Source organism: Podarcis vaucheri (genome assembly GCF_965113315.1).
Source record: "Podarcis vaucheri genome assembly, chromosome: 18".
Classification (NCBI taxonomy): Eukaryota; Metazoa; Chordata; class Lepidosauria; order Squamata; family Lacertidae; genus Podarcis; species Podarcis vaucheri.
The window spans coordinates 1,074,844-1,100,038 of NC_138756.1; the positions used below are offsets into that span (position 1 = coordinate 1,074,844).

The 25,195-nt window shown below is 43.7% G+C and overlaps 2 protein-coding genes across 8 annotated transcripts in view; one reads left to right on the top strand and one right to left on the bottom strand.

Annotated features, from left to right (window-relative positions):
- Positions 1–25,195, top strand: part of SLC5A5 (solute carrier family 5 member 5) — a 219,473-nt gene that overhangs the window by 24,708 nt on the left and 169,570 nt on the right. For 3 of the 4 annotated variants that reach the window (XM_082206977.1, XM_082206976.1, XM_082206975.1), the window contains exon 15: positions 144–2,376. In XM_082206977.1, coding sequence (XP_082063103.1) covers positions 144–338 — 195 coding nt within the window. In that variant the 3' untranslated portion in view covers positions 339–2,376. Of the gene's footprint in view, positions 1–143; positions 2,377–25,195 lie in introns of those variants that run through there. The other variant, XR_014215281.1, reaches the window with a different exon arrangement.
- On the bottom strand, positions 2,786–23,887 carry LOC309523197 (vomeronasal type-2 receptor 26-like). 4 transcript variants are annotated; one of them, XM_082206969.1, is made up of 7 exons: positions 23,681–23,887; positions 22,697–23,437; positions 21,603–21,894; positions 8,911–9,765; positions 7,938–8,156; positions 7,244–7,370; positions 2,786–6,000 (listed from the first exon to the last, which is right to left on the bottom strand). In XM_082206969.1, exons 2-7 carry the CDS (start codon positions 22,909–22,911, stop codon positions 5,096–5,098), a joined length of 2,613 nt encoding a protein of 870 aa, XP_082063095.1. In that variant the 5' UTR covers positions 22,912–23,437; positions 23,681–23,887; the 3' UTR covers positions 2,786–5,095. The 4 variants fall into 4 exon arrangements, with proteins under 4 accessions (XP_082063095.1, XP_082063096.1, XP_082063094.1 ...); XM_082206970.1 differs by lacking the exon at positions 23,681–23,887 and having other exon boundaries at positions 7,244–7,367; positions 22,697–23,655; XM_082206968.1 differs by lacking the exon at positions 23,681–23,887 and having other exon boundaries at positions 22,697–23,654.

Here is a 25,195-nt window from a genome sequence, read left to right on the forward strand (position 1 = left end):
AAGGTTACTCTGCCCCTTGCCTTTCTGCCTTAAATCATTATTTGTATTTTCTTTATCATTTCTTTCTTTTTATCTTGCTTGGGTGTAAATCTGGATCCATCCTTTCTCAATGGCTTCCTTCCATTTCTCAACCGCCCGCACAGGATGCAGGGAACTCTCCCAATCTGCAGAAGAAAGCCTTTGGCTCAACGTCTCTGGTGCCCAGCTTCCCGGCCGAGGAGAAGACCCTGATGGCCAAGGAGGAGAAGGCATCATCAGAGCCCTCTGAGGAGAACCTCTGCGTCTGCAACGCCTTTGAGAGCAGCCATTTCCACCTGCTCAGAGAGACCAACGTGTAAAGGGTTGGGCACTTGGAGGCCAGAAGCCTCCTGGACCAGCTTTACTTGGGAAAGGACCCCATTTTGGGAGGGATGGACCTCATTCCACAAAGAGATATTTGTAGATCTCTGGCCAGGCCAAGCTGCAACCTCTGGAGAAATTTGGGCAGGGCATTCCTGTCCTGTTATCAAAATCTGGCCAAGTTGTGCCAACAACACGGGGTGACGTGGACCCTTGGAGGCTTCTGTTTGTCCTTTTAGAGGACACGCCTCCCCAACTGGGTCCTGTCACGAAGGAGCTTCTTCATCAGTTCATTTATTAGTATCAAACAGAAGCACAGGAGATCCATCAAGGCTTGAGCTGCTGCCCAGGGGGCCTGCTCCTCTCCCCAGAAGCTCGCTTTCTCCATATCAGACCCGTCCTGCTATCTACGGTGGCTGCCAAGGGACTCTTCTGTCGATGTCTAGTTTTCTGCTCTCTGACATGGAGGAAACACCTGGTTTTAGGGGAAGGAGGGGGATCTATCAGGCTCTCAAGGGACATCGTATCAACTGGCTCTGGTACTCTCCCTATCACATCTGGCTCCTGTCTCTGTTCAGGGCTGGTGCATCTGCTAGCTCACCCCTGTTCCTTGCTCTCCAATATTTCCCAGTTCTCCTTCTCCTTCTCCTCCTGTTTCCCACCACCAAGGACCTGGGTCCACACTATCTTCTTCTGCCCCCTCCCTGGGCGCCTCTTAGGGTGGCCATCTCCACTACTCCTCCTCATCTAGCCTGATATCTATTCTCAATTTTCACCTGGAAATGGAGGAGTTTGAGATTGGCAAAGATGAGAAAAAGCAGATGTTGCAAACTGTAATAATAATAATAATAATAATAATAATAATAATAATAATAATAATAATAGTTTTATTATTTTACCCCGCCCATCTGACCTGGTTGCCCCAGCCACTCTGGGCAGCTGATGTATATTTTGCTCTAGGAGGCTTCATTTGGTCAGAATTGAGTCAGCACTTCCAGAGTTAACACTAAATACATCTCTTCTAGTTAAGGAACCACCATAGCTGCTAGAAGGCTGTGGAAATTTGTGTCCTGGGCTTTTAGACTCGTCTACCCATGTACTGGGACGCGGGTGGCGCTGTGGGTAAAAGCCTCAGCGCCTAGGGCTTGCCGATCGAAAGGTCGCGGTTCGAATCCCCACGGCGGGCTGCGCTCCCGCTGCTCGGTCTCAGCGCCTGCCAACCTAGCAGTTCGAAAGCACCCCTGGGTGCAAGTAGATAAATAGGGACCGCTTACTAGCGGGAAGGTAAACGGCGTTTCCGTGTGCTGCGCTGGCTCGCCAGATGCAGCTTGTCACGCTGGCCACGTGACCCGGAAGTGTCTCTGGACAGCGCTGGCCCCCGGCCTCTTGAGTGAGAGGGGCGCACAACCCTAGAGTCTGTCAAGACTGGCCCGTACGGGCAGGGGTACCTTTACCTTTACCCATGTACTATCAGAAACTAAAGGGGTGCCCTGGTTGCCAGGTGCGAAATATCTTGGCCTTCTTTCCAGCTCACCTGCCCCCACCATCCTTGCCACTTCTCAGGGCCTCCTGCATCGTTTCCTTTTGGACCTTGATCCTCCTCCTGCTTGCCTCCACCTGTCATGGGAAAGCCACTCTGTGCATGCTCAGAGGGCCAAAGCTTAGGCTGGAGGATGGGAATAGAGTCCAGCTGGGTCCCTGCTGTGCCCTCTCCTCCATATTCCGTCCCATGTTGGCCGTCCTCCTGTCGGAAGTGTGTAGACAGGACTATTGACAGCTCCTTCTGGCCTCTTCTCCATCTCCCCGCCTGATATTTGCCATGTAAATAAGATGCACCAGGATGGAGATTTGGGACCTTCAAGCTGCACGGGGGCTACAGGGTTGAATAGGTGGGCTTAGCCAGAGGGTGTATGTTCCTATCTTTGCATATAAAGATATATATTCAGTCTGCTCTGGCTTCCAATGACCAAAGGACTCTGGTGTTGTGCCATTTGAGGGTAAACGCTCGGCATGAAATAAAGAGAATATTGTACAAAAGCCAATGCTAATTATGTGTTTGGAATGACAAATTCAGAAGGGAACTGATACATATCCCTGTGGCCAGAATGAGGACGTTGTGCAAAGCTGAGCAGGGTGGCTACAGGACCCGCTTAGCTTAATTGCCGTTGCTCATTTATTTGTGTAGCCGAAGGTATTACAAAGCCAGATGCATAAGAACAAAAAAACGCTGCACAGATTTTTTAAAAATTGTTTTTATTAAAGATTTTCTGGGGTTGCAAAAGTACATACATCGTCTCTGTTTTCAAATCACGAAGCCCCTTCTACGGATCTGTGAGGTTTTTACAAGCCCTCTACTCTCAGCAGCCAGGAGCATCATGGCAGAACATTAGAGTGATAACTTTTTGACTTTCTTTTTTTCTTCAAAAACAAAAAAGATTTCCTGTATCATAAAGGGATGAACTTTTGCTTAGAAACACTGAAAAATGGACTAATTCTTCTCAGTTGTGAAAAATAGTCACCCCAAAATGAAAAATTGGAATCACTGTATATATAACCTTACTACTCATAAGTATGAACACTTTTAAAAACGTCAAGGAACTGTTTGGAACTTTTACAGCTATCTGAAACTACCTAAAACTGTCTTGGAGAAGCCCGGGAAGTGGGAGCCATCCAGATCCCATCTGTGCGCACAACACGCATCCAAACTGATGTGGGAAATTTATGGTGCTTGAAGCAGAAACCAAGGCCTTGATTTATTCTAAGCAACAAGAGGGGATGTACAATGTACAACACTTTGTGCAAGTACAGTATTAGAAAATTTGCAAATTCAATTTCCCCCTGTATTATACAAAAAATACATTATACAGTTACATATACGAAAAATGATTTGTGGATTTTGGGGTGACCTTTTTTCAAAAGATTTGGAAATGATGGTTCATTCCTTTGTTTTAGGCAATAGTTTATCTAACTAAGCTTCAGGAACAGCAGGTTGTAAAAAAGTTATAACCCTACTGGAAACTAGAGGGATCGGTCTGGAATGAACATGGACCACTGGTACCAAACTGTATGGATAACAGCTGTACTACAAAAACTAACCAACAGACTGAAACTGACACGGGGACAAATAACAGGACGCCTTCACCCTGGGGTGGCTCCTCTTTCATACACACACAGCCCAACAAGATAATAACAAGAACCCAATGAGAGCATCCGAATCGATAGGGCTAAGTTGAGCCAACGCACACATGCAAATAATACACTGCACAGTTATAATCATTTTTGGTACCCAGCATTCCATCAGGTAGAAATGTGCTCCCCTGAACTTTTTAACTTACTGCTCCTGCAAGCTGTCCTTAAAAGGGCTGCTCTGGAGGCAGCTCAAGCCACCTCAGAAACGGAAGAACTTCCCAGACCCCCCCCCCCCCCGCCGCAGGGCCTATATGGCCAAGGCCTGGACCACCTCTTGAGTTTGAAGAACCAGGTGCCTCCCACCACCCACCACCAGCCTGGAATTGCCCCAGAAGGGAGGCTCTGGGATGGAGGAGCATCTTCAGGTGACAGGGTCGACCCTTTAAGACTCTGAAGTCCCTTCCCACAGGGGTAGAGTCTGGGGGACTTAGTCTGGACCCAGAGGGATAAAAGGCCTCTGCTGGCTCCCAACCTCGCTTGCAGCAACTCTCTCACTGGGAGCTCTCTCTGCTCTGGCAACCTCCAGCCTTTCTCTGTGGGATCTAGCACTGGAGCAGAATATATTATTCCTTTGGAGACGGGGGCACAGCTAGGTTTGCAGAGACGGGCATCCTCCACTGCCCAGGGGACGAAGCGATGGTGGGGAGAGAGACAACCATAGAATTGTAGGGTTGGAAGGCCCCTCAAGAGTCATTCAGCCCAACCCCCAAAGCGTCCATGCCAGATGGCCCACCTCCAAGGAAGGGAGAAGACACAGCAACTTCAACACTTGAATAGAATGGCACAATTCTCTCTGGTTTTTCCACAGTTTTTATTGATTGAGAGAAAAAGGATATTCGGGGGATATACAGAGAATTGCTTAGACTTTTGGAAAGTAACCAAACCTGCTCTCATTGCCAACTGCAGAATTTGACAGGAGAGTTTGTATTGATAACTAGGAAACTGTGATTCATTTTTGTGGGGATGATTAGGGAGGCAGGAGAGGATATATTATTTAATCATATGCTTCCTAACTTGTGCTAGCAAGTTCCATATTCTAGCAGAGTTCCAAACATCCCCCTTTTTAAATTACACAGTGGTTAGCTTGTTGCTGGCTTGTCGGAGCTTCACTACTTAAGATTCCTGGTGAGATCCCTTCTACTCCCTCTTAAAAAGAATAGACATGAGAATCTGATTAATGTTACTATAAAAGTAGTTTACTCAGATTCATCCAGGTTCACAGACCTATCCCTGAAGGCAGGCTTAGGTTACATAACAACTAGAACTATTCCATAAAGAAGTGAGTCCCAAGTGACTGTGACTAAGGAGTCACTTCTCCAAACACACAGCAACATACGCAATGGAGAAGACACACTGATCAGAACATGAGGCCGTGGGCTCCTCCATGCTAGTACAACAGACAGCACCCTCTGCAAGTCTGTCCCAGCTCAGCAGGAAACAGGAAGTCTCCTGAGTGGGACAAAACATCCCCTAACATGTCCACTGTATGAATGTTGTACTTGACTGCTACAAGTTTTAAATCCTACAATTTTGTGAAAATTTAACTGGCATGGAAGATTGAAGCGGGTTACATTCCCGTTTTCCTCATTAGATGTTCTCTGCTGTTGAGGTTGGGCTTCAGAAGAATGATGTAGCATTTGGGGAGAAAGATGCAAGCCAGGAGACCAGCACCAGAGGCCAAGATGGAGAAGATCTCCACAGCCACCATGATCTTCCCTTTGGTGCTCAGGTAGGTTGGGACGAAGGAGACCCAAACGCTGCAAAAGACCAGCATGCTGAAGGTGATAAACTTGGCTTCATTAAAACTGTCAGGGAGCTTCCTAGCTAGGAAGGCCACCGTGAAGCTGACGAGGGCCAGGAAACCCAGGAAACTCAGGACATTATAAAACATGGTGGTTGAACCTTCATTACATTCCACTACAATCTCTCCAGCTATGGAATGGAAGTCCAGGTTTGGAAATGGGGGAGAGGTTGCCAGCCAAACAACACAAATAGCAGTTTGCATGAGGGGGCAGATCAGAACAATAGAATTTGCTGGTTGTCTCACCAACAGTTTTCTTGCCATGTTTCCCGGCTTGGTGGCCATGAAAGCCAGGACCACCGTGATGGTCTTTGCCAGGACGGAAGAAATGGCAACAGAGAAGACGATGCCAAAAGTAGTTTGTCGGAGAAGACAACTGACCATCCTGGGTCGACCGATGAAGAGGAAGGAGCAGAGGAAGCAGAGCAGGAGGGAGACGAGGAGGACGTAGGTGAGGCTGCGGTTGTTGGCTTTGACGATTGGTGTGTCCCGTTGTTTGATGAAGGTCGCCAGCATGAGAAGTGTGATCAGAGAGAGGAAGAGGGCAAGGGAAGCTAAAAGAAGACCCCCAGTCTCTTGGTATGGAAGGAAGTTGATCTTCTTCAGCAGGCACTGGTCACCGTCCTGGTTTGGGCATTGGTCTTCAGGGCAGCTGGTACACTGAGTGGCATCTGGCATAAGGAAACACTATTGAAATATATCACATGTGCCATTTGTGTTTTCGACTGTGGTTGCCGCTCTGTCAGGCATCAGGGAATTGGCTTCCTTCCCTCTTTGGCAGTAGATAAGCAGAACAAAGGAAAAGGAGTCTTCTTACCAGTTAGAAACTTTAATGATCACAGCGAGAGAAAAAAGAATCCATTTCCTAGGGATGGAGGTGCTCCCAGTTAAGAATCCCACCCACTTCCTCCCTAGTCACCCCCGTCACTCCCGCGTCTTGTAACCTGATCTCGTAACCACTGTGCTTTCTGTGCTGCCTCCTTTTCAGCTCTTCTTGACCTTGGGCTGCGCGGATGGATGCTTTCCAGAGACAGTGAATCTGTTAACTCTCTCTCTCCCAGTGCTTCTTCTAGTAGCTGTTCCCCATTCAGTATTTCCCAGCTTCTGCCTTCTGAACTATGTCCCTCTGCAAACCGCTGTTCCAAATCTATACTACTTCCCTGCTCCTGGGAAGATTCAGGATCCTGATCAGGAGCTGAGGGGGGAGGCTCCCACCATTTCTCTTTAGTGCAGCCCTCCTCAGCACGACCCCTGACACACTTGGGGGGGTTAGACAGTTCTGTTTTGGATCACAGGGTCAGATTAAAACCCCAATTAGCTGACTCTTTAACCACAGCTACAGAAACATATCTTGATGTGAAGTGCTTAATCTGGGCTCATCATCACCTTCACTAATAATAATAATAATAATAATAATAATAATAATAATAATTTGTATACCACCCTATACCCGCAGGTCCTAGGGCGGTTCACAGGATAAAATCACAATATAAAAACACAAAATACATAATCAAAATAAAAACAAGAACAACCCAATACCCACCCACCCCATTTTAACACGCTTTTAAAATGTATATGTTTATGAAAACAGAGGCTATGAAAATATGGAACAGTTTCTCATAATTATCAGTGGTTTAGAACTTATTAAACTATTGATAACTATTCTGATGAATCCTAGAGTCATACTTTAGAGTTTGAAGGGACCCCAAGAGCCATCTAGTCGAACATCTGCAATGTAGGAATCTTTTGCCCAAAATCCACGACATCTTTGTGAACAGGTAAAATCATAAACCCAAATCCAAGTTGCAGGGGTTTTTTCCACTTCTCCTCATCCAGGATTTCTCTCTCTCTCCACAAGCCACGCTTCTCCTAACAACTTCTGCACCTCAATAGGGGTTTCTAGATTTGACATACCTGTCTGGTTAGAAAAGGTCCCTTCTGGGCAAGAAATGCATTCATAGCAGCAAAGCGGCTTCTCCTCTGGGACTCTTCTGCTCTGCCCCGGAGGACATCTCTTCACACACCTGGCAAAGGGGATCTTCTGAAAGGGAAGAGCGAAATTGCTGAGTTTTGCTGCACAAGGTCAATGCTTGTCTTGCAGTGAAAAAGGACTTGGAGGGATTTATCTACTTGAGTGGTCCAAATCTCTTCCATACCTCTGCAGGTTATAGGGAACCACAAAAACTGAGGCTCACAGAATAAATGAATCATTTAGGGGGACATTGTGGACAAAGACCACTTTGCTTTGATTAAATAGATTTTAAGAAACCCCAAAAACTAAACAGGACTTGGAAGAGGTGACGGGAGATTCCCTATTGATGGAGAAAGACAACCAGCTTGGGAGTGCCAGATCCATTTCAGAACTTTGCGGTTTCTTTAAATGTTGCAAAAATGAACTCAGATCAAGTTTGTCAAATGTAGTCCACATTTCAAGACTAAATGAGACTGTGGTTTGATCTGGTCTGGGGAACAGCACCCCCACAATGCAGTGTGCAGATGTGGGGCCCACTGATCCCACCATGAAAGAAAGGGCAGGTAGTGATGGCTGCGGAGAGATGGGAGCCAACTCTTGTGCTGGCCTTGGCCTTATGCCCTCATTTTGCCCCACCTGGGAATCCCACACAATGGTGTCTGGGTTGATGCTGAAGGCCTCGCCTGGCGGAGCCTGAGGATCCAGACCTCCAACTTCCACAACAGCACAGGAGTCATTGGGGAAGAAGGCCCAGTGCAGGATATCAAAGCCAGCTGGTCTCCTGCCATGTTCAGAAAAGGAGACTTCGTCCCCAGCGCTGTTGTTAAACCGAATCTTCCTCAAAGCGGCAAGAATCTGAAATGGAAGAGACACTCAGAAAACGGGGAGGGGGGGTTGTTGGTCTGGCTCCCTTGGATCCACTGGTTTCTGACCTTTCTGAGTCCACTGCTCCCTCAACCAGCCACACTATTTCTGCACTTCCCTGGTAGAACTCCCTTACATAGAGGTTCTGTTACAGTAAGTTGGGATTTCCCCATTCCGGCACCATTTTTGGTGCTCATCTAAGTGGGAGCGCATGCATTGATGGGAACCCAAGCAGCTCCGCTGCTCTGCAGGGCCCCGCATGGCAGCCCCAGACTGCCTTTCCCAAAATTAGGGTGCGCATGGGTGGGTGGGTGGGTGGGGGACGAGGAGAGGGCAAAACCAGATGAAGATCAGAAGCAGCCATATTTTGTCCTTGTGGGGAAGGAAAGCAAGAAACACAGCACAGGGCACACGCCCCAATATGGTCCTTTCCTGCAACTTTCTCCCCGTCACCTTAAAGCTGGGTGACTATTAAGGAGGACAGTCTATATCAATATATCGCAATGCATAGCTGGTGATATATCATAAAGTTTAAAAGCAGCTCCACCCTTATTTCAGCCATTGTGATATATATATATCCCAAAGTTGGAAACTAAATCTCGTCCAGCCCTACTGAGGACCAGAAAGAGAACCCAGGTGGGTCACATGAAGCCCTAGACCTGAGGTTCCCCATCTCTGTTGCAGCTTCTGCAACATTCTTGCTGCTCCAATCAAGTCATCAAACTAGGCAGCGCGAGGACATTACCTGCCATGGCTGGAGTTTTGGAAGACGGTTGACACCTCCCATCACTGCACGGTTGGTTCCCGGTGAGTGCATGGTGTCATGCAATGCGTGGGCCACGGAATGAACGGCATTGTAGATGCTGTAACTGTGGCCAGTCATGGTCACTGAGAACAAGAAGGCTGGCAGGTCCTCTAGTTTTTCCTCTCCTGTGCATTTTCTCTTGCTCCGTGAAGGTCTGAGGCCTGATCCCAGAAACTCACAGTCAAACACAACTCTCCACCAGCGACAGAGAAAGGCATCTGCCTGTGGTTGGCATGGATGTAACTCTGAGAGAAACTGGGCGAATCCTGGCACTTCCTTTGAGTGGATTTGGAAGGAAAGGGCCCCATGGAAAGATTTCAGCCCCTTCCATTGCTTCTGGGACCCCTCAGAGACGAAATCCCACTGGGCTGTCAGGACCCAAACTTTCCTGGCTGAGATCTTGTTGAGCTTTTTCATGACAGACATGGGACCCAATAGGTTCCGCAAGGTGTTGGAGTCCAAAAAGACAATCACCACCTGGACGTCGCTCTTGAAAAGATCTGAAACGTGTTTCATCCATATTTTTCCATGCTGCAGAAAAGCCACCGTTTCTGGAATGACCCTTCTGGCAAACGCCACACAGATATTGTTCTGGGTGAGGAGGGGTGTCAGAGTCTGGATGAAGTTTTCGCCACTGCTCTCCTCCGGAGCAAGGAGTCCAATCCAATTCCAGTGGAAGTACAGGAGTAACTGGACTAAACCCCTGTACTGGAGGACTTGGTTGGGGTCAATGCGGCAAAAAGACGAGGATACCGTTTCATCTTCCTTGTCAGAGTTAAAGGAGCCATAACCCAGCTGAAAAGAGCAAGAAATGTGCTTTGAAAGTGACCTTTGAGACATAATGTGAACGTTCCGTGATGCCTTCTAGGCCCCTCAGTTCCTGCCACCCCGTCCTCCATCAAAACTATACACACAATTTTTTATTACATTTTTTGAACATTTTCACCAGAAGCAGCAGACACTCAGGCTCCCGCGGAGAGCCAAAACGCAGACCACCCGGCCGCCAGGTAACTCCACGGAGCGAAGAGAGCGGCGGGGAGGAGAAGCGGGCTAAGGGGAAGCCATAGCTAACTCCGGAAAACGAAGCCCCGAGCTTGCCGGGGGAGTTCACAATTCTCGAAATTAAGGAACCCGGGCTTAAAACAATTCCAGGACAAACCAGGGGAATTAAGGAAAGCACCGGTGGATTATATTTACTTACGAGACCAGCGCTATCTCCAATCAATTTGTACGCATTGGAGAAGCAAAGTTGCCGAAAGTGAAAGTGTGTCGCCGCTAGCGGCTACAGTTTCTTTCCCCCCTCAAAGCTGCTACAAACTATCTGATACAAACTAACTCTTTGATTGAGAAAGAAGAACTTAAGCTAAAAGGGGGGAACGGAGGGTCAAGAGCTGGAATTCTAAGGTCCTTTTTGGAATTCTGAAAGAGGAAGCTGAAAAGAATAATTGTAACTCCTTTTTTTTTCTTCTCAACAAAAAGGCTGCGTAATAGAGGAAGTGCTTTTGACTCCATTATACGGTCAGTTTTTCGGGCTATTTCCGTTCCTGTCCTTGCCTTGCTCTGCAAAAATCTTTGTTTGGGTGCCTCTTATGTAACCCATTTGGATTTAATTCAAAGTACTGGTCTCTAAATGGCATCAGAGAATTGAGGAACTGGACAGGCAGCTGAAACCCTCATTTTCACTATACCACGGGTTTTTTTTTCCTTTCCCTCCCCCCCTTTTTTGGTAGTCTACCCAGTTAACTTCAGGAATCTAGGACGCCCAGTGGCCAGAAGAGTAACTACAGCTAGGTTATATTTTTCTTTTCAATCAGTCTCAATCATCATATGTGTTTTATCTGACTTCTTTGTTTAAAGACTGAACTGGACTGAATAATTTTACAACTACTTTATAAACTTTACAAGGAATAGCCCAACTGGGGTAGAAGGTTATTATATATATACATATATATATACATATCTTTATTTTTTTTTTCCTTTTTGTTTTTGCTCCTTCAATTTTGGACTGGGGAAAGAGGACTTGAATTTTGAATCTGGAATCCTTTTTTTTTTTTTCCCTTCTCTTTTTCTTTCCTTCTTATTATTTATATGTATCCATCTGAAATCCTTTACGGCATAACTGGACTATAATTGGAAAAACTACGATATCTAAAGGGACTAGCCTAATTGGTGGCAAGAAGATTTTTTGTTTCTGTTCCGTTCTCTTTCTCTGCTTTTTTCGCCCCCTCTTTTCTCCCTCTTTCCCTTCTCTCTGTGAAACTTTTTGGACGCAATTAGTACTTCACTTGCCATCTGTGCTCCATTTGACTCCCCGGTTGGGAGTCCGAACTAAACCAGGTTTTACAACTACTTTAAAAGAACTTATACGGACTCTCCAATTGGGGGCAGAGGACTGGTTCTTTCCTGCTTCTTTCTGTGACTGGAACTTTGAACTTTGAACTTCTGTACTCCCCTCTATATGGGGTTACACTCTCCCGTGGTATAACCGGAGTATAAACTTTTTCCCTTTCCCCTCCCCTTCTTTCCCCCCTCCCTTCCTTGAAGCTTCCCAGACGAAATTAATTACCCTTCTCCGATTTGGGTGAGGAATTTGGCAACTTTTGGTAAAAAGGTTAATATCGATTCTTCTAACTTAAATTTAGAGGAATTTGGGACTGGGAACCATATTACGAAGGTTGTAAGTGAATAAGGTGGGAACTGACATAAAATTGAATAATACTAGGGGGGTGCTAACCGCCGTTAAAGGCTATACTGGAAGGATGTCTCACGTGCCTAAGAAGGGTGCAGAGGGCGGGACACCAGGAGATAGGAGGGGATCTAAACCAGATGCAGATTTCAAGACAGAAATTTTGAAAATGTTTGCTGAAATTAGACAGAGTGAAAAGAATATGGAGGATAAATTGGAGCATGTGAATACAAGAATAGAACAGGTGGATACGAGAATTGGGAAAATGGACCAAAAGATAGAGGAAACTGTAAAAGAGCTAAGAGGTCAAATTAAAGATATTTCCAAAAGAACACAATCTCTGGAAGAAGGAATGAAAAAAACAAGAGCAGAAATGAAGGAAGTGAAACGGGAGGAAGAAAAACTAAAAGTAGGATTATCGGAAGTCAATAAAACACAAGAAGAATTATGGGACGCAATCGCGATGAATGAATTGAGGCAACGGGAGGTGAATCTTAGGTTGAGAGCAGTCCCTGAAATACAAGGTGAAAACATCAGAGAGAAACTGATAATAGAAATAGCACGATGGTTGGCAATACAAAAAGAAGAAGTAGAAAGATCGGTTCAAAATGCATTCAGAATAAGAACAAGAACAACTAGAATAAAGAAAACGCCGGGAGATTGTTTGATTACCTTTAAAGACAAAGATATGAGAAGCCTAATCCTACAAAAAAATAGAGAAAAAAGGCTAAATATTGATGGGAATTACATAATCATTTTCAAAGATATTCCAGTAAGACTGTTGAAACGAAGAGACCCATATAAGCCATTGGTCCAAACTCTCAAGAAAAACAAGATTGAATTCAAATGGGAGTTCCCTCAAGGGATCTCATTTACCTACAAAAGCAAGAAACATAGACTTATCAACCCGGAGGAGGCGATATAAGGAGTTGATGGTGGAGGAGGAAGAAGAAAGAGGAGCAGTAGGAGGAGTCGATCCATTGGAAAGAAGGTATTGGGCGGAAAAGGAAGGGGAAGACAGAGAACCGGAGGAGGAGGAGGAGGAGGAAGAGGAGGAGGAGGGAGAGGAACAGGAAGAAGCCGGACTATAATCAATTAGATAAATCAATTAGATAAACCAATTAGATAAATAACTTAATTTGGAAAAAGATGGCGCTAAAATTGTGGAATTGGAATATTAACGGAATGAATGACAAGAAAAAACGAAACAAAATTGAACAATGCCTAAAAAAGAAAAATCTTGATATTATCTGCCTCCAAGAAACACACGTGGCAAGGAAGCACAGGAAAATTTTGACTAACAATAGATTAGGAAACGAATTTGTGTCCTCTGATAAAGGGAAAAAGAGAGGGGTTGTATTATATGTAAAAAAGAACATCGAGGCGCAACAAATTTTCAAAGATGAAGAAGGTAGAATAATTGTAATACAGATTAAATGGCAAGGAGAAAAAATAATAATTGTTGGGATATATGCACCTAATGGGAATAAAACTGATTTTTATAAAAACTTGGAAGAGAAATTGTTTGAATACATGGACCAAAAAATGATACTTATGGGGGATATGAATGGGGTGGTCTCGTTGGAAATCGATAGATTTAGAGAAAAAGACGTAAGTAGAGAAGGAAAATTGCCTAAGACTTTCTTTACTATGATAAAAAACTTTAATTTAATTGATATATGGAGACTTCGACATCCGCTGGAGAAGCAATTTACGTTTTATTCGGAACCAAACAAGTCTTTATCAAGAATTGATCAAATCTGGGTTTCCAGTGAGCTAACTCCAAGAATTCGACAGATTGAGATACAACCAAAAACAATATCAGACCACAGCCCAATAAAAATGGAGGTTAAAGGATATGAAGAAAGATCATTCAGATGGCGACTTAATGATTATCTCTTAGCTGATCAGAAGCTTGTTCAGGAGGCTAAGAAAAAATTGATAGACTACTTTACAGATAACATGAATAAAGGCACAAAAACGAGCATAGTTTGGGATGCAAGCAAAGCAGTTATAAGAGGATTCTTTATTCAACAGAATGCGATTAAGAATAAGAACAGGGAGAAAGGGAAGAAGGAGATCTTAAAACAAATAATGGATAATGAAGTAAAATTAATTAAGAACCCAAACAGCTCAAAAATAAAAGAGAATATTAAAGTCCTGCAGGCACAATTTGCAATGATTATTAACAAAGAGGTGGAATGGAACATCAAAAGGCTTCGACAGAAAAACTTTGAATTCGCTAATAAATCCGGCAAATGGCTTGCGTGGCAAATTAAGAAAAGGAAAGAACAAAACACAATTAATAAAATTATCTTAGAGGGAGAAGAAGTTGAGAATCCCAAAGCCATTAGGAAAGGATTTTTGGATTTCTATAAACATTTATATAACAACAGAGAAAAGAATAACACGAAGAAAATAGAAAGATTTTTAAAGGAAAAAGGTGTGAAAAAGATCCCGACAGATAAGAAAGACCGACTGAACGCCCCAATAGTAAATGAGGAAATAATAGAGATAATAAAAGAACTGAAGAAAGGGAAGGCACCAGGACCAGATGGTCTAACATCTAGCTACTACAAAGAACTAAGGCACGCCCTAATAGTACCAATAAAGGAAGTCATGAATAACATACTACAACAACAGGATATCCCCGGAACGTGGAGAGAGGCCTTTATTACACTCATTCCAAAGCAAGACACTGATTTGACACAAGTAAAGAATTATAGGCCAATATCTCTGTTAAACACAGACTATAAGATTTTTGCTGGAATATTAGCAAAGAGATTAAAGAAGATATTGCAAGAAATAATACATGTAGATCAGGCAGGCTTCCTTCCGGGCAGGCAGATGAGAGACAATGTTAGGAACATAATTAATATTTTGGAATATCTGTCTGTAAGGACTGAGAAGCAAGCCTTATTAATGTTTGTGGACGCAGAGAAGGCTTTCGATAATGTATCGTGGGAATTTATGTTAAAAAATTTAGAAATGATGGAAGTGGGGAATGAATTTTACAACGGAATAAGGGCAATTTATTCGGAACAAAGAGCTAAATTGATTGTGAATAATGTATATACAGAAGAGTTTAAGATATCGAAAGGTACCAGACAGGGGTGTCCTCTCTCGCCGTTACTATTTATAACAGTCCTGGAAGTCCTTCTGGGTTCAGTAAGGAACAACGACAAAATAAAGGGGGTTACAGTCGGCAAAAATGAATACAAGATCAAAGCCTTTGCGGATGACATAGTAATAACGATTGAAGAACCAAAAAACAGCTTAAATGAGGTATTGAAGGAAATAGAAGAGTTTGGCAAAGTGGCTGGATTTACTCTAAATAAGAAAAAAACAAAACTAATGGCTAAGAATACTGATCTGACTCTGGTGGATGAGTTGCAACGAGAATCAGGAATTGATGTGGCCAAAAAAGTAAAGTATTTGGGAATATGGTTGACCCCCAAAAATATTGATTTATATCAGAATAATTATACTCAGGTGTGGAACGGAATAAAGAAAGATTTAGAAACCTGGGGTAGAATGAAACTGTCCTTCTGGGGCAGAATATCAGCGGTCAAAATGTGTGTGCTCCCAAAGATGATATTTCTGTTCTAGATGATCCCTATAATCAGGGGAATAAGTGTATTTAAAGAGTGGCAAAGAACGCTCTCGAGATATATCTGGCAGGGCAAGAAGCCAAGGATACAATTTAAGCTGTTGACAGACGCCAAAGAAAGAGGCGGTTTTGCCCTGCCAGATCTAAAACTCTATTACGAGGCGTCCTGTCTTTGCTGGCTAAAGGAGTGGATAAAATTAAATAATAATAAATTGTTAGATCTAGAGGGCCATGATAATAGATCGGGATGGCACGCCTATTTATGGCGGGAGAAGAAGAAAATCCACCAAAGTTTCACTAATCATGTTATCAGGGGCTCTATAATAGAAGTTTGGGATAGGTACAAAAATATTCTGGAATTTAAAACTCCGCATTGGTTGTCTCCACTAGAGGTAATGTCGGTAAAAAAAACGAATATGAGATCAAATTGGATAACTTATGGTGAATTGGTAGTGAAAGAGGGGGAGAAATGGAAATTTAAGCCATATGAACAAGTGAAGGATCAGGTCTATGATTGGTTACATTATTTCCAGGCAAATGCAATGTTTAACAAGGATCTAAAAGAAAGGGGATATATGGAAAAAGCGTCTAAATTTCAATTAGATATAATTGACAATGATGTTAAGATAATTTCGAAAATGTACAAAATACTTTTAGAATGGCAAACAAAGGACGAGGAAATCAAGTCGGTCATGATTAAGTGGGCCAGAGATCTTGGTCACAGCATACAACTAGAGGATTGGGAAAAGGTATGGAACGAAAATATGAAATTTACTGCATGTACAGCACTGAAAGAAAATATAATGAAGATGGTGTACAGGTGGTATATCACACCGGCAAAGTTGTCAAAAATGTATAAGACATGCAACAAGTGCTGGAAATGCAAAGAAAAAGAGGGATCTCTCTTCCATATGTGGTGGGATTGTAGGAAGGTGAGGGGCTTCTGGGAATCGATTTATTGTGAATTGAAAAAGATCTTTAAATATTCGTTTGTTAAGAAGCCAGAGTCCTTCCTACTAGGTATAACAGGAAGAGAGATAAAAAGACGGGACTATAAATTGTTCCAATATGCTGCGACAGCGGCAAGAATACTGATGGCCCAGAGGTGGAGACAGGAGGAAATGCCGACTCTGAGCGACTGGAGGATGAAACTTATAGATTACGCGGAATTAGACAAATTGACTGGAAGAATAAGATATCAAAAAGATCAAAAATTCACCGAGGACTGGGGGAAGTTTGCGGCATATCTGGAAACTATATGTGATCAACAAACAACGCTAGTGGGGTTCAAAGAGACTTTGTAATACGGTAAGGAATATTGCAAGATAGGAATAGAGAAGTGTAAACTAATGGTAAACTAGCAATACTATATAGGAAAATGCGAGGAAATAAGAACAATGGATGATTGTGGGAGGTGCTGGTGGAAGCTCAAAAAGTGTAAATATGTAATTATGTTGTAATCAATATAAGTAAATGAAAAACTGAATAAAAATCTAACTGCAAAAAAAAAAAAAAGAAGCAGCACCTCCACAGTGTCTTTACTCAAACATTTTCTACTGCATTCAATCTTTATCTATTACAAAAAGTTTCTTCTTCTTCTTCTTCTTCTTCTTCTTCTTCTTCTTCTTCTGCTTCTGCTTCTGCTTCTGCTTCTGCTTCTGCTTCTGCTTCTCCTCCTCCTCCTCCTCCTCCTTCTCATTCTTCTTCCCCACCCATCCAACTGGGCAGCTTCCAACATATATAAAAACAGTAAACATTACAAGCATCCCTATTGCAATTATTTTGTCATTTCTGCTGCTTTTATCTCAAATGCTCCCCACAATTTCATTTGGCTGTAATATTTTTTTAAGTCACCCACGGAAGATCTATAAGAAGTTCATCATAAAACAGGGCTTTCAAAGAGTTACTTGCAGTTTCCAATGAAGCCTGAGCAAAATGCCATCTTTAAAGTTCAGACTGTCTCCCAAAATTCACTTTCATCATCGACTGAAGGTTGTCCTTTTGAGAATGCAGGACTCTGGATTCCCTGGACTTTGCATAATGCAATTATACCCCCCCCCATATAATTTTTATTGAACATAATGCTTCAATATTTTTCACTGTCATTTCCCCCTCCTTCATGTGTCTAAAGTTTGAATGAAACTATTATCTGGGTCAACATGGTAGTTTAGGAAACTGCAACAGGTGAGTAAATTTTGTCAACTGTAGCCAAATTTGCTCTGGCAGCTAAAAGCTCTGTTCAAGATATATTAATGCTCTCTAATTTTAAAATCCCTTCATGGATCACTGCCTTGCCGTGGCGAAGGGGCTTGAAGACTCAGAGTAGCTATGAACTATGCCAAGCAGGGCAGCCAAGATGAACAGGTCATAGTGGAGAGTTTTGACCAAATGTGATCCACCTGGAGGAGGAACCGGCAAGCCACTCCAGTATCCCTGCCAAGAAAACTCCATGGACAAAGACAACAGGCATATAAAAGTTATGACGCTGGAAGATGAGCCCCTCACGTCGGAAGGCGTCCAACATGCTACTGGGGAAGAGCGGAGGACAAGTAGATCCAGAGCTGATGAAGCGGCTGGGCCAAAGCCGAAAGGACGCTCAGTTGTGGATATGCCTGGAAGCGAAAGGAAAGTCCAATGCTGTAAAGAAAAATATTGCATAGGAACCTGGAATGTAAGAACCATGAACTTTGGTAAGCTGGATGTGGTAAAAAATGAGATGGCAAGAATAAATACTGACATCCTGGGCATCAGTGAGCTAAAATGGACGGGAATGGGCGAATTCAGTTCGGATGACCATCATATTTACTACTATGGGCAAGAATCCCATAAAAGAAATGGAGTGGCCCTCATAGTCAACAAAACAGTGGCAAAAGCTGTACTGGGATGCAATCTCAAAAATGATAGAAGAAGAAGAAGAGTTTGGATTTGATATCCCGCCTTTCACTCCCCTTCAGGAGTCTCAAAGCGGCTAACATTCTCCTTTCCCTTCCTCCCCGACAACAAACACTCTGTGAGGTGAGTGGGGCTGAGAGACTTCAGAGAAGTGTGACCCAGAAGCTGCATGTGGAGGTTCCCCAGATTACGAGTCCACCGCTCTTAACCACTACACCACACTGGCTCTCATAGAATGATCTCAATACAAATCCAAGGCAGACCTTTTAACATAACAGTAATCCAAGTTTATGCACCAACTACTGGTGCTGAAGAAACTGAAATTGACCAATTCTATGAAGATTTACAACACCTTATTGAAGTGACACCAAAGAAGGATGTTCTTCTCATTATAGGGGATTGGAATGCTAAAGTAGGGAGTCAAGAGATAAAAGGAACAACTGGCAAGTTTGGCCTTGGAGAGCAAAACGAATCAGGGCAAAGGCTAATAGAGTTCTGTCAAGAGAACAAGCTGGTCATCGCAAACACGCTTTTCCAACAACACAAGAGACGACTCTACACATGGACATCCCCAGATGGGCAGCATCGAAATCAGATTGATTATATTCTCTGCAGCCAAAGATGGAGAAGCTCTATACAGTCAGCAAAAACAAGACCTGGAGCTGACTGTGGCTCAGATCATTGGCTTCTTATAGCAAAATTCAAGCTTAAACTGAAGAAAGTAGGAAAAACCACTGGGCCGGTAAGATACAATCTAAATCAAATCCCTTATGAATACACAGTGGAAGTGAGGAACAGGTTTAAGGATTTAGATTTGCTGGACAGAGTGCCTGAAGAACTATGGATGGAGGCTCGCAACATTATACAGGAGGCAGCAACAAAAACCATCCCAGTGAAAAGGAAATGCAAGAAAGCAAAGTGGCTGTCCAATGAGGCCTTACAAATAGCAGGGGAAAGAAGGCAAGCAAAATGTGAGGGAGATAGAGAAAGATACAGGAAATTGAATGCAGATTTCCAAAAAATAGCAAGGAGAGACAAGAAGGCCTTCTTAAATGAGCAATGCAAAGAAATAGAGGAAAACAACAGAATGGGAAGAACCAGAGATCTGTTCAAGAAAATTGGAGATATGAAAGGAACATTTTGTTCAAAGATTACCATAATAAAGGACAAAAGTGGTAAGGACCTAACAGAAGCAGAAGACATCAAGAAGAGGTGGCAAGAATACACAGAGGAATTATACCAGAAAGATATGGATGTCTCGTACACCCCAGGTAGTGTGGTTGCTGACCTTGAGCCAGACATCCTGGAGAGTGAAGTCAAATGGGCCTTAGAAAGCACTGCAAATAACAAGGCCAGTGGAAGTGATGGTATTCCAGCTGAACTGTTTAAAATTTTAAAAGATGATGCTGTTAAGGTGCTACACTCAATATGCCAGCAAGTTTGGAAAACTCAGCAGTGGCCAGAGGATTGGAGAAGATCAGTCTACATCCCAATCCCAAAGAAGGGCAGTGCTAAAGAATGCTCCAACTATCGCACAATTGCGCTCATTTCACACGCTAGCAAGGTTATGCTTAAAATTCTACAAGGAAAGCTCAAGCAGTATGTGGACCGAGAACTCCCAGAAGTGCAAGCTGGATTTAGAAGAGGCAGAGGAACCAGAGACCAAATTGCAAACATGCGCTGGATTATGGAGAAAGCTAGAGAGTTCCAGAAAGACATCTACTTCTGCTTCATTGACTATGCAAAAGCGTTTGACTGTGTTGACCACAGCAAACTATGGCAAGTTCTTAAAGAAATGGGAGTGCCTGATCACCTCATCTGTCTCCTGAGAAATCTCTATGTGGGACAAGAAGCTACAGTTAGAACTGGATATGGAACAACTGATTGGTTCAAAATTGGGAAAGGAGTACGACAAGGCTGTATTTTGTCTCCCTGGTTATTTAACTTATATGCAGAATTCATCATGTGAAAGGCTGGGCTGGATGAATCCCAAGCCGGAATTAAGATTGCTGGAAGAAATATCAGCAACCTAAGATATGCAGATGACACAACCTTGATGGCAGAAAGTGAGGAGGAATTAAAGAACCTTTTATTGAGGGTGAAAGAGGAGAGCGCAAAATATGGTCTGAAGCTCAACATCAAAAAAAGAAGATCATGGCCACTGGGCCCATCACCTCCTAGCAAATAGAAGGGGAAGAAATGGAGGCAGTGAGAGATTTTACTTTCTTGGGCTCCATGATCACTGCAGATGGTGACAGCAGCCACGAAATTAAGAGACGCCTGCTTCTTGGAAGGAAAGCAATGACAACCTAGACAGCATCTTAAAAAGTAGAGACATCACCTTGCCAACAAAGGTCAGTATAGTAAAAGCTATGGTTTTCCCAGTAGTGATGAATGGAAGTGAGAGCTGGACCATAAAGAAGGCTGATTGCTGAAGAATTAATGCTTTTGAATTATGGTGCTGGAGGAGACTTTTGAGAGTCCCATGGACTGCAAGAAGATCAAACCTATCCATTCTTAAGGAAATCAGCCCTGAGTGCTCACTGGAAGGACAGATTGTGAAGCTGAGGCTCCAATACTTTGGCCACCTCATGAGAAGAGAAGACTCCCTGGAAAATACCCTGATGTTGGGAAAGATGGAGGGCACAAGGAGAAGGGGACGACAGAGGACGAGATGGTTGGATAGTGTCTTCGAAGCTACCAACCTGAGTCTGACCAAACTGCGGGAGGCAGTAGAAGACAGAAGTGCCTGGCGTGCTCTGGTCCATGGGGTCACGAAGAGTCGGACACGACTAAACGACTAAACAACAAAATTTTAAAATTTTATGCTGTAAACTTTCTATGCTGTAAACTTTTATAGGGTATGTTGTGTGATTTCAGAGGAAAGCCTTGTAAAGGCCTTTGGCTATGCACAATAAATTGATGGGGGGGGGAGAGTAAATTTTGGGGCAGGAGTTCTTCATTGTCTTTCTAAAAAGAACTCTTCCCTCACAGACAGAGGTGGAATAATACCACCGGTAATGTGCAATGGGATTATAATCAGGACATTCATTCATTGGGCTGGAGAAAGAAACTAAGGGATAAAAATGGATTAAAAATGAGATAAGAGGGAATGGGTAAGTGGGCATTAGGATCAATTGTACCATATCTGATCATGATTCATTGTCAACAGCTTAATGAGGCGCTTGAAGGCAAAAGACCAAACTGATCACTAACCATCACAGTCATAGAATCGTGGAGTTGGAAGGGACCCCTGAGGATCATCCAGTCCAACCCTCTGCAAGGCAGGAATATGCACCTGCCCCATGCAGGGATCAAACCTGCAGCCTTGGCGTTCCCAGCACCATGCTCTAAACAGCTGAGCTATCCAGGCATTATAACAGAAGCAGTTTACAGAGAATGGGTTTTTGTATATTTATAGCTTCTGCAAGTGGCTCTCCTCACCTGCGGGATCTTGAAGGAGCCCAGGATGGATGCCATCTGTCTTGAAGTCGTGGCGTCTAGGCTTCCAATGACGGACAGCAGCTGGTCCCGACTGTCGCACTTGTAGTTAGGCACCATTTGTCTCCGCGTGGAAAGCAGAGATAGCGTGGCCTCCATGGTCTTGCTTGCAAAATTGCATTCTGTGTAGATACGGGAACCCAGAGTGACATTGGGGAGGAGAGTCTGGTCCTCATTGATCTCTTTGATAGCAAACTGCAAGGCCAGGATGTACTGGTAGTTTTTGGGGACAAGCCTGCGATGCAAATAAAATGGTTATGGGTGGAACGATAGGAAAGTTGAGTCCTGTATCAGGAAGTTTTCAATGTTTGATGTTATATTATGTTTTGATATACAGTCATACCTTGGGTTGAAGTAGCTTCAGGATAAGTATTTGCGGGTTGCACGCTACAGTGACCTGGAAGTGACGGAGCGCGTTACTTCCGGGTTTTGCTGCTTGCGCATGTGCAGATGGTCAAAATGACGTCATGCGCATGTGCAGAAGTGGCAAATCACGACCCGCGCACACGTAGACGCGGGTTGCGTTCGCTTCTGGATGCGAATGGGGCTCTGGAACGGATCCCGTTCGCATCCAGAGGTACCACTGTATGTTGGAAGCCGCCCAGAGTGGCTGGGGCATCCCAACTAGTTGGGCAGGGTATAAATATAATAATAATAATAATAATAATAATAATAATAATAATAATAATATATTGGAACCCCAGAAAATCATGGAAATGGGTTTAACTGGGAAGAGAGAGAAACATTTGAATCTCACAAAATTAACAGTGATGTTGAACAATAAGGAAGCAATTGGATGCAAAGCAGTGATTTCTTACTAAATGAAATGGTGACATTGAGAGGGAGACTATACAGCAAATTGCTGTAGAGATATTTTACTCCTTTCAACCTCCCCAGCAGATCCCACCCCACTCCTGCCCTAGCATAGGATGTCCCCAGATTGCACAAGAAAGATGAACAGCATTTCAGTTGGGGGGGCGGGGGCAGGGAAAGCAACCCAGTTTCCAACTCAGAGCCCTACCTGTCTGAATACTTACTTTAAATCAGTATGGTCCTGTTCTTTGGAATACTCTTTAAAGGATGGGTCTTTGACCACAGCCCTGAACAGGGGTAAATTCCCACCCACAATGAGATCTCCCTCCCTATGGAAGTGTTCGTAGAGTTGAAAGGGCTTCATGGATCGTGTCTCTGTCCCCTTCATCAAGCAGCTGCCTTGAGGCAGGAGCCAGGACAAAAGCAGCAACCGAATCATCCGCAGCTCAGAGAGATATTATATTCCCCTTGAAACAACAATTGCACCTTTGCAGAACCTGATTTGAAAACTACCAATTTCAGCTGGGGGTTTAGGTCAGAGAGATCAATAGTCAGGCATAAAATGGAGTAGCTCAACATGATCATTTTTCTTATTATCACAAGATGGTTTTGTCCTGTATTTTGCTTTATTATTGACTCGATGGTTGTAAGCCTCCAGAGGTTCAACAGGAATGACTGTGATTGCGATAATTTCAGGGAAGAGAAGATAATTCACACTGTAAGTTCTTTTTGCACCATCTTAGGAAGAAATGATAAACATGTTTTCTGGAACCATGGAAATTCGCTATAGGCCATACCAGCCTGGATGGACCACTCTCCTGGCAAGCCTATCAAAACGATTCATTCAAATCAAAGGGACTAGAATCACAACTTTGCTTTCTAATGGAAAGGTCCATAGTTCAATATCTGAGTGCCCCCTTTGCATGCAGAAGGTCTCAGGCTCACCTTCCAGGAGCAGTTCCTGTCTGAAAATATGGAAGGGCATGGCCCATGTTTGCTATAACAATTTTATGAAAGGTGGTTTTTTTACACATTAAACAATAAAATTCAAGCTCATTTATAAGAAAATGCAAAACACAATTGTATAGAAAAGAAAAAGAGGGGAAAGATTAGAATAAGGGTAACTAAAAAGACCCTTTATCGCATTTATATAGTGCATATCTTATCATTTATCCACACATAGAAAAGCAGACTCCCCCAGCTCTCACCTGGGTGCCCCCCTCTTCTCCCAGCCTCCCACCCTGATGAAAATCCGTCCTACTTTTCTTGCAGGTATCTCCCAAGGAGAGTGAACATTAACAATAGTCCTAACCAATGTTGATGACCTGGTTAGTGGGGTAGAAGTGGAAGGATCATTAGGCGCGAGTGATCATGCTCTTCTGAAGTTTACTATACAGCGGAAAGGAGCAGCCAAGCATACTAGGACTCAATTTCTTGACTTTAAGAAAGCCGACTTCATAAAACTTAGGGAAGTGCTGGGTGAGATCCCATGGACAACAATACTAAAAGGAAAGGGAGTTCATGATGGCTGGGAGTTTGTTAAGAGGGAGATAGTAAAAGCACAACGTCAGGCAATACCAATGAGACGGAAACATGGAAGGTGCCTAAAGAAGCCAGGGTGGCTATCTAAAGAACTTTTAACTGAGTTAAGATTAAAAAAGGATGGACTTCCGGTCGGCGCCAGCGCTAATGGCGGTCCTCTTTCCGAGCTCCGGAGGAGGACTGCTCTGCGAGTTCGGGTCTGACCCGCTACGGCAAGCGGGGGACCCCTAAAATCACAGGCGCGGAAGCCTGTGAACAAGGAGATTCGGTGGGCACCAGAAGCACCCCTCTTTACCGCAGAAAGAGCCTTTTTAAAGGCTCCGGAACGACATCGGGGGAGCGCGGTGCTAAGAATCGCTACCCAGCCCGCAGGGTGAAGCCGCGTCGCCATTAGCGGAGAGCGCCGATTCCTTCCTGTAAATTCTGGACTGAAAAAACCCGTGAGTAAGATTGAACATCTATCTGAAATTAAATCCTACATTTGCAATCTGGCTGAAAATGGGGAAAGGGAAAATTAAGGAAGTCTGCCTTCCCCCGACTGCATGACAACTAAAGCAACGAAATTTTAAAAACTGCATCCGCAAGAGACATTGTTTTTGACTATCTAAATCTGACATTTGGACTTCGGACCCCCCTCTTGCTAGCAGGGCAGAGGGGAGGAAAAAGAGACATTAAGAACTGCATGATTTATTTAAAAGAAAAAAGTCTTCTGCTGCCTCAATAACCTGAAACGGACTGCTAAGTAAGATAATAGGGCACTGAACTGATTCTAAACTTCTGTAAAAGTTACAAGGTGGAAGCTCTGCTTGTTACAAAGTTCTGGGACTTTTGTTGCTACAGTATATTAGAGTAGGCTGAGACAGTATCTATTGGAAAAGTGTTGAAATACATATTTACAAGCCTCCTGATATACTTTGTTTTAAACTTTCTTTGTCTCCGTACTTGGACATTTTGATTTGCTCCCCCTAGAGGGTAAAGCAAAGGTTGTTACAGCCCAGGACAGTGGAATTTTTCATCAGGAGACTGTTCCCGTGGGAAACGACCTTGGGATATGAGTGCTCCAACAGAAGAGATAACCACAAGAGCTAAGGCTAAACAACAACAACAGCACCAGCAACAGCAACAGCAACAAAGGAAGAGAGGCTCGATTACAGGAGTAACTCCTATAGGAACAACAGGAA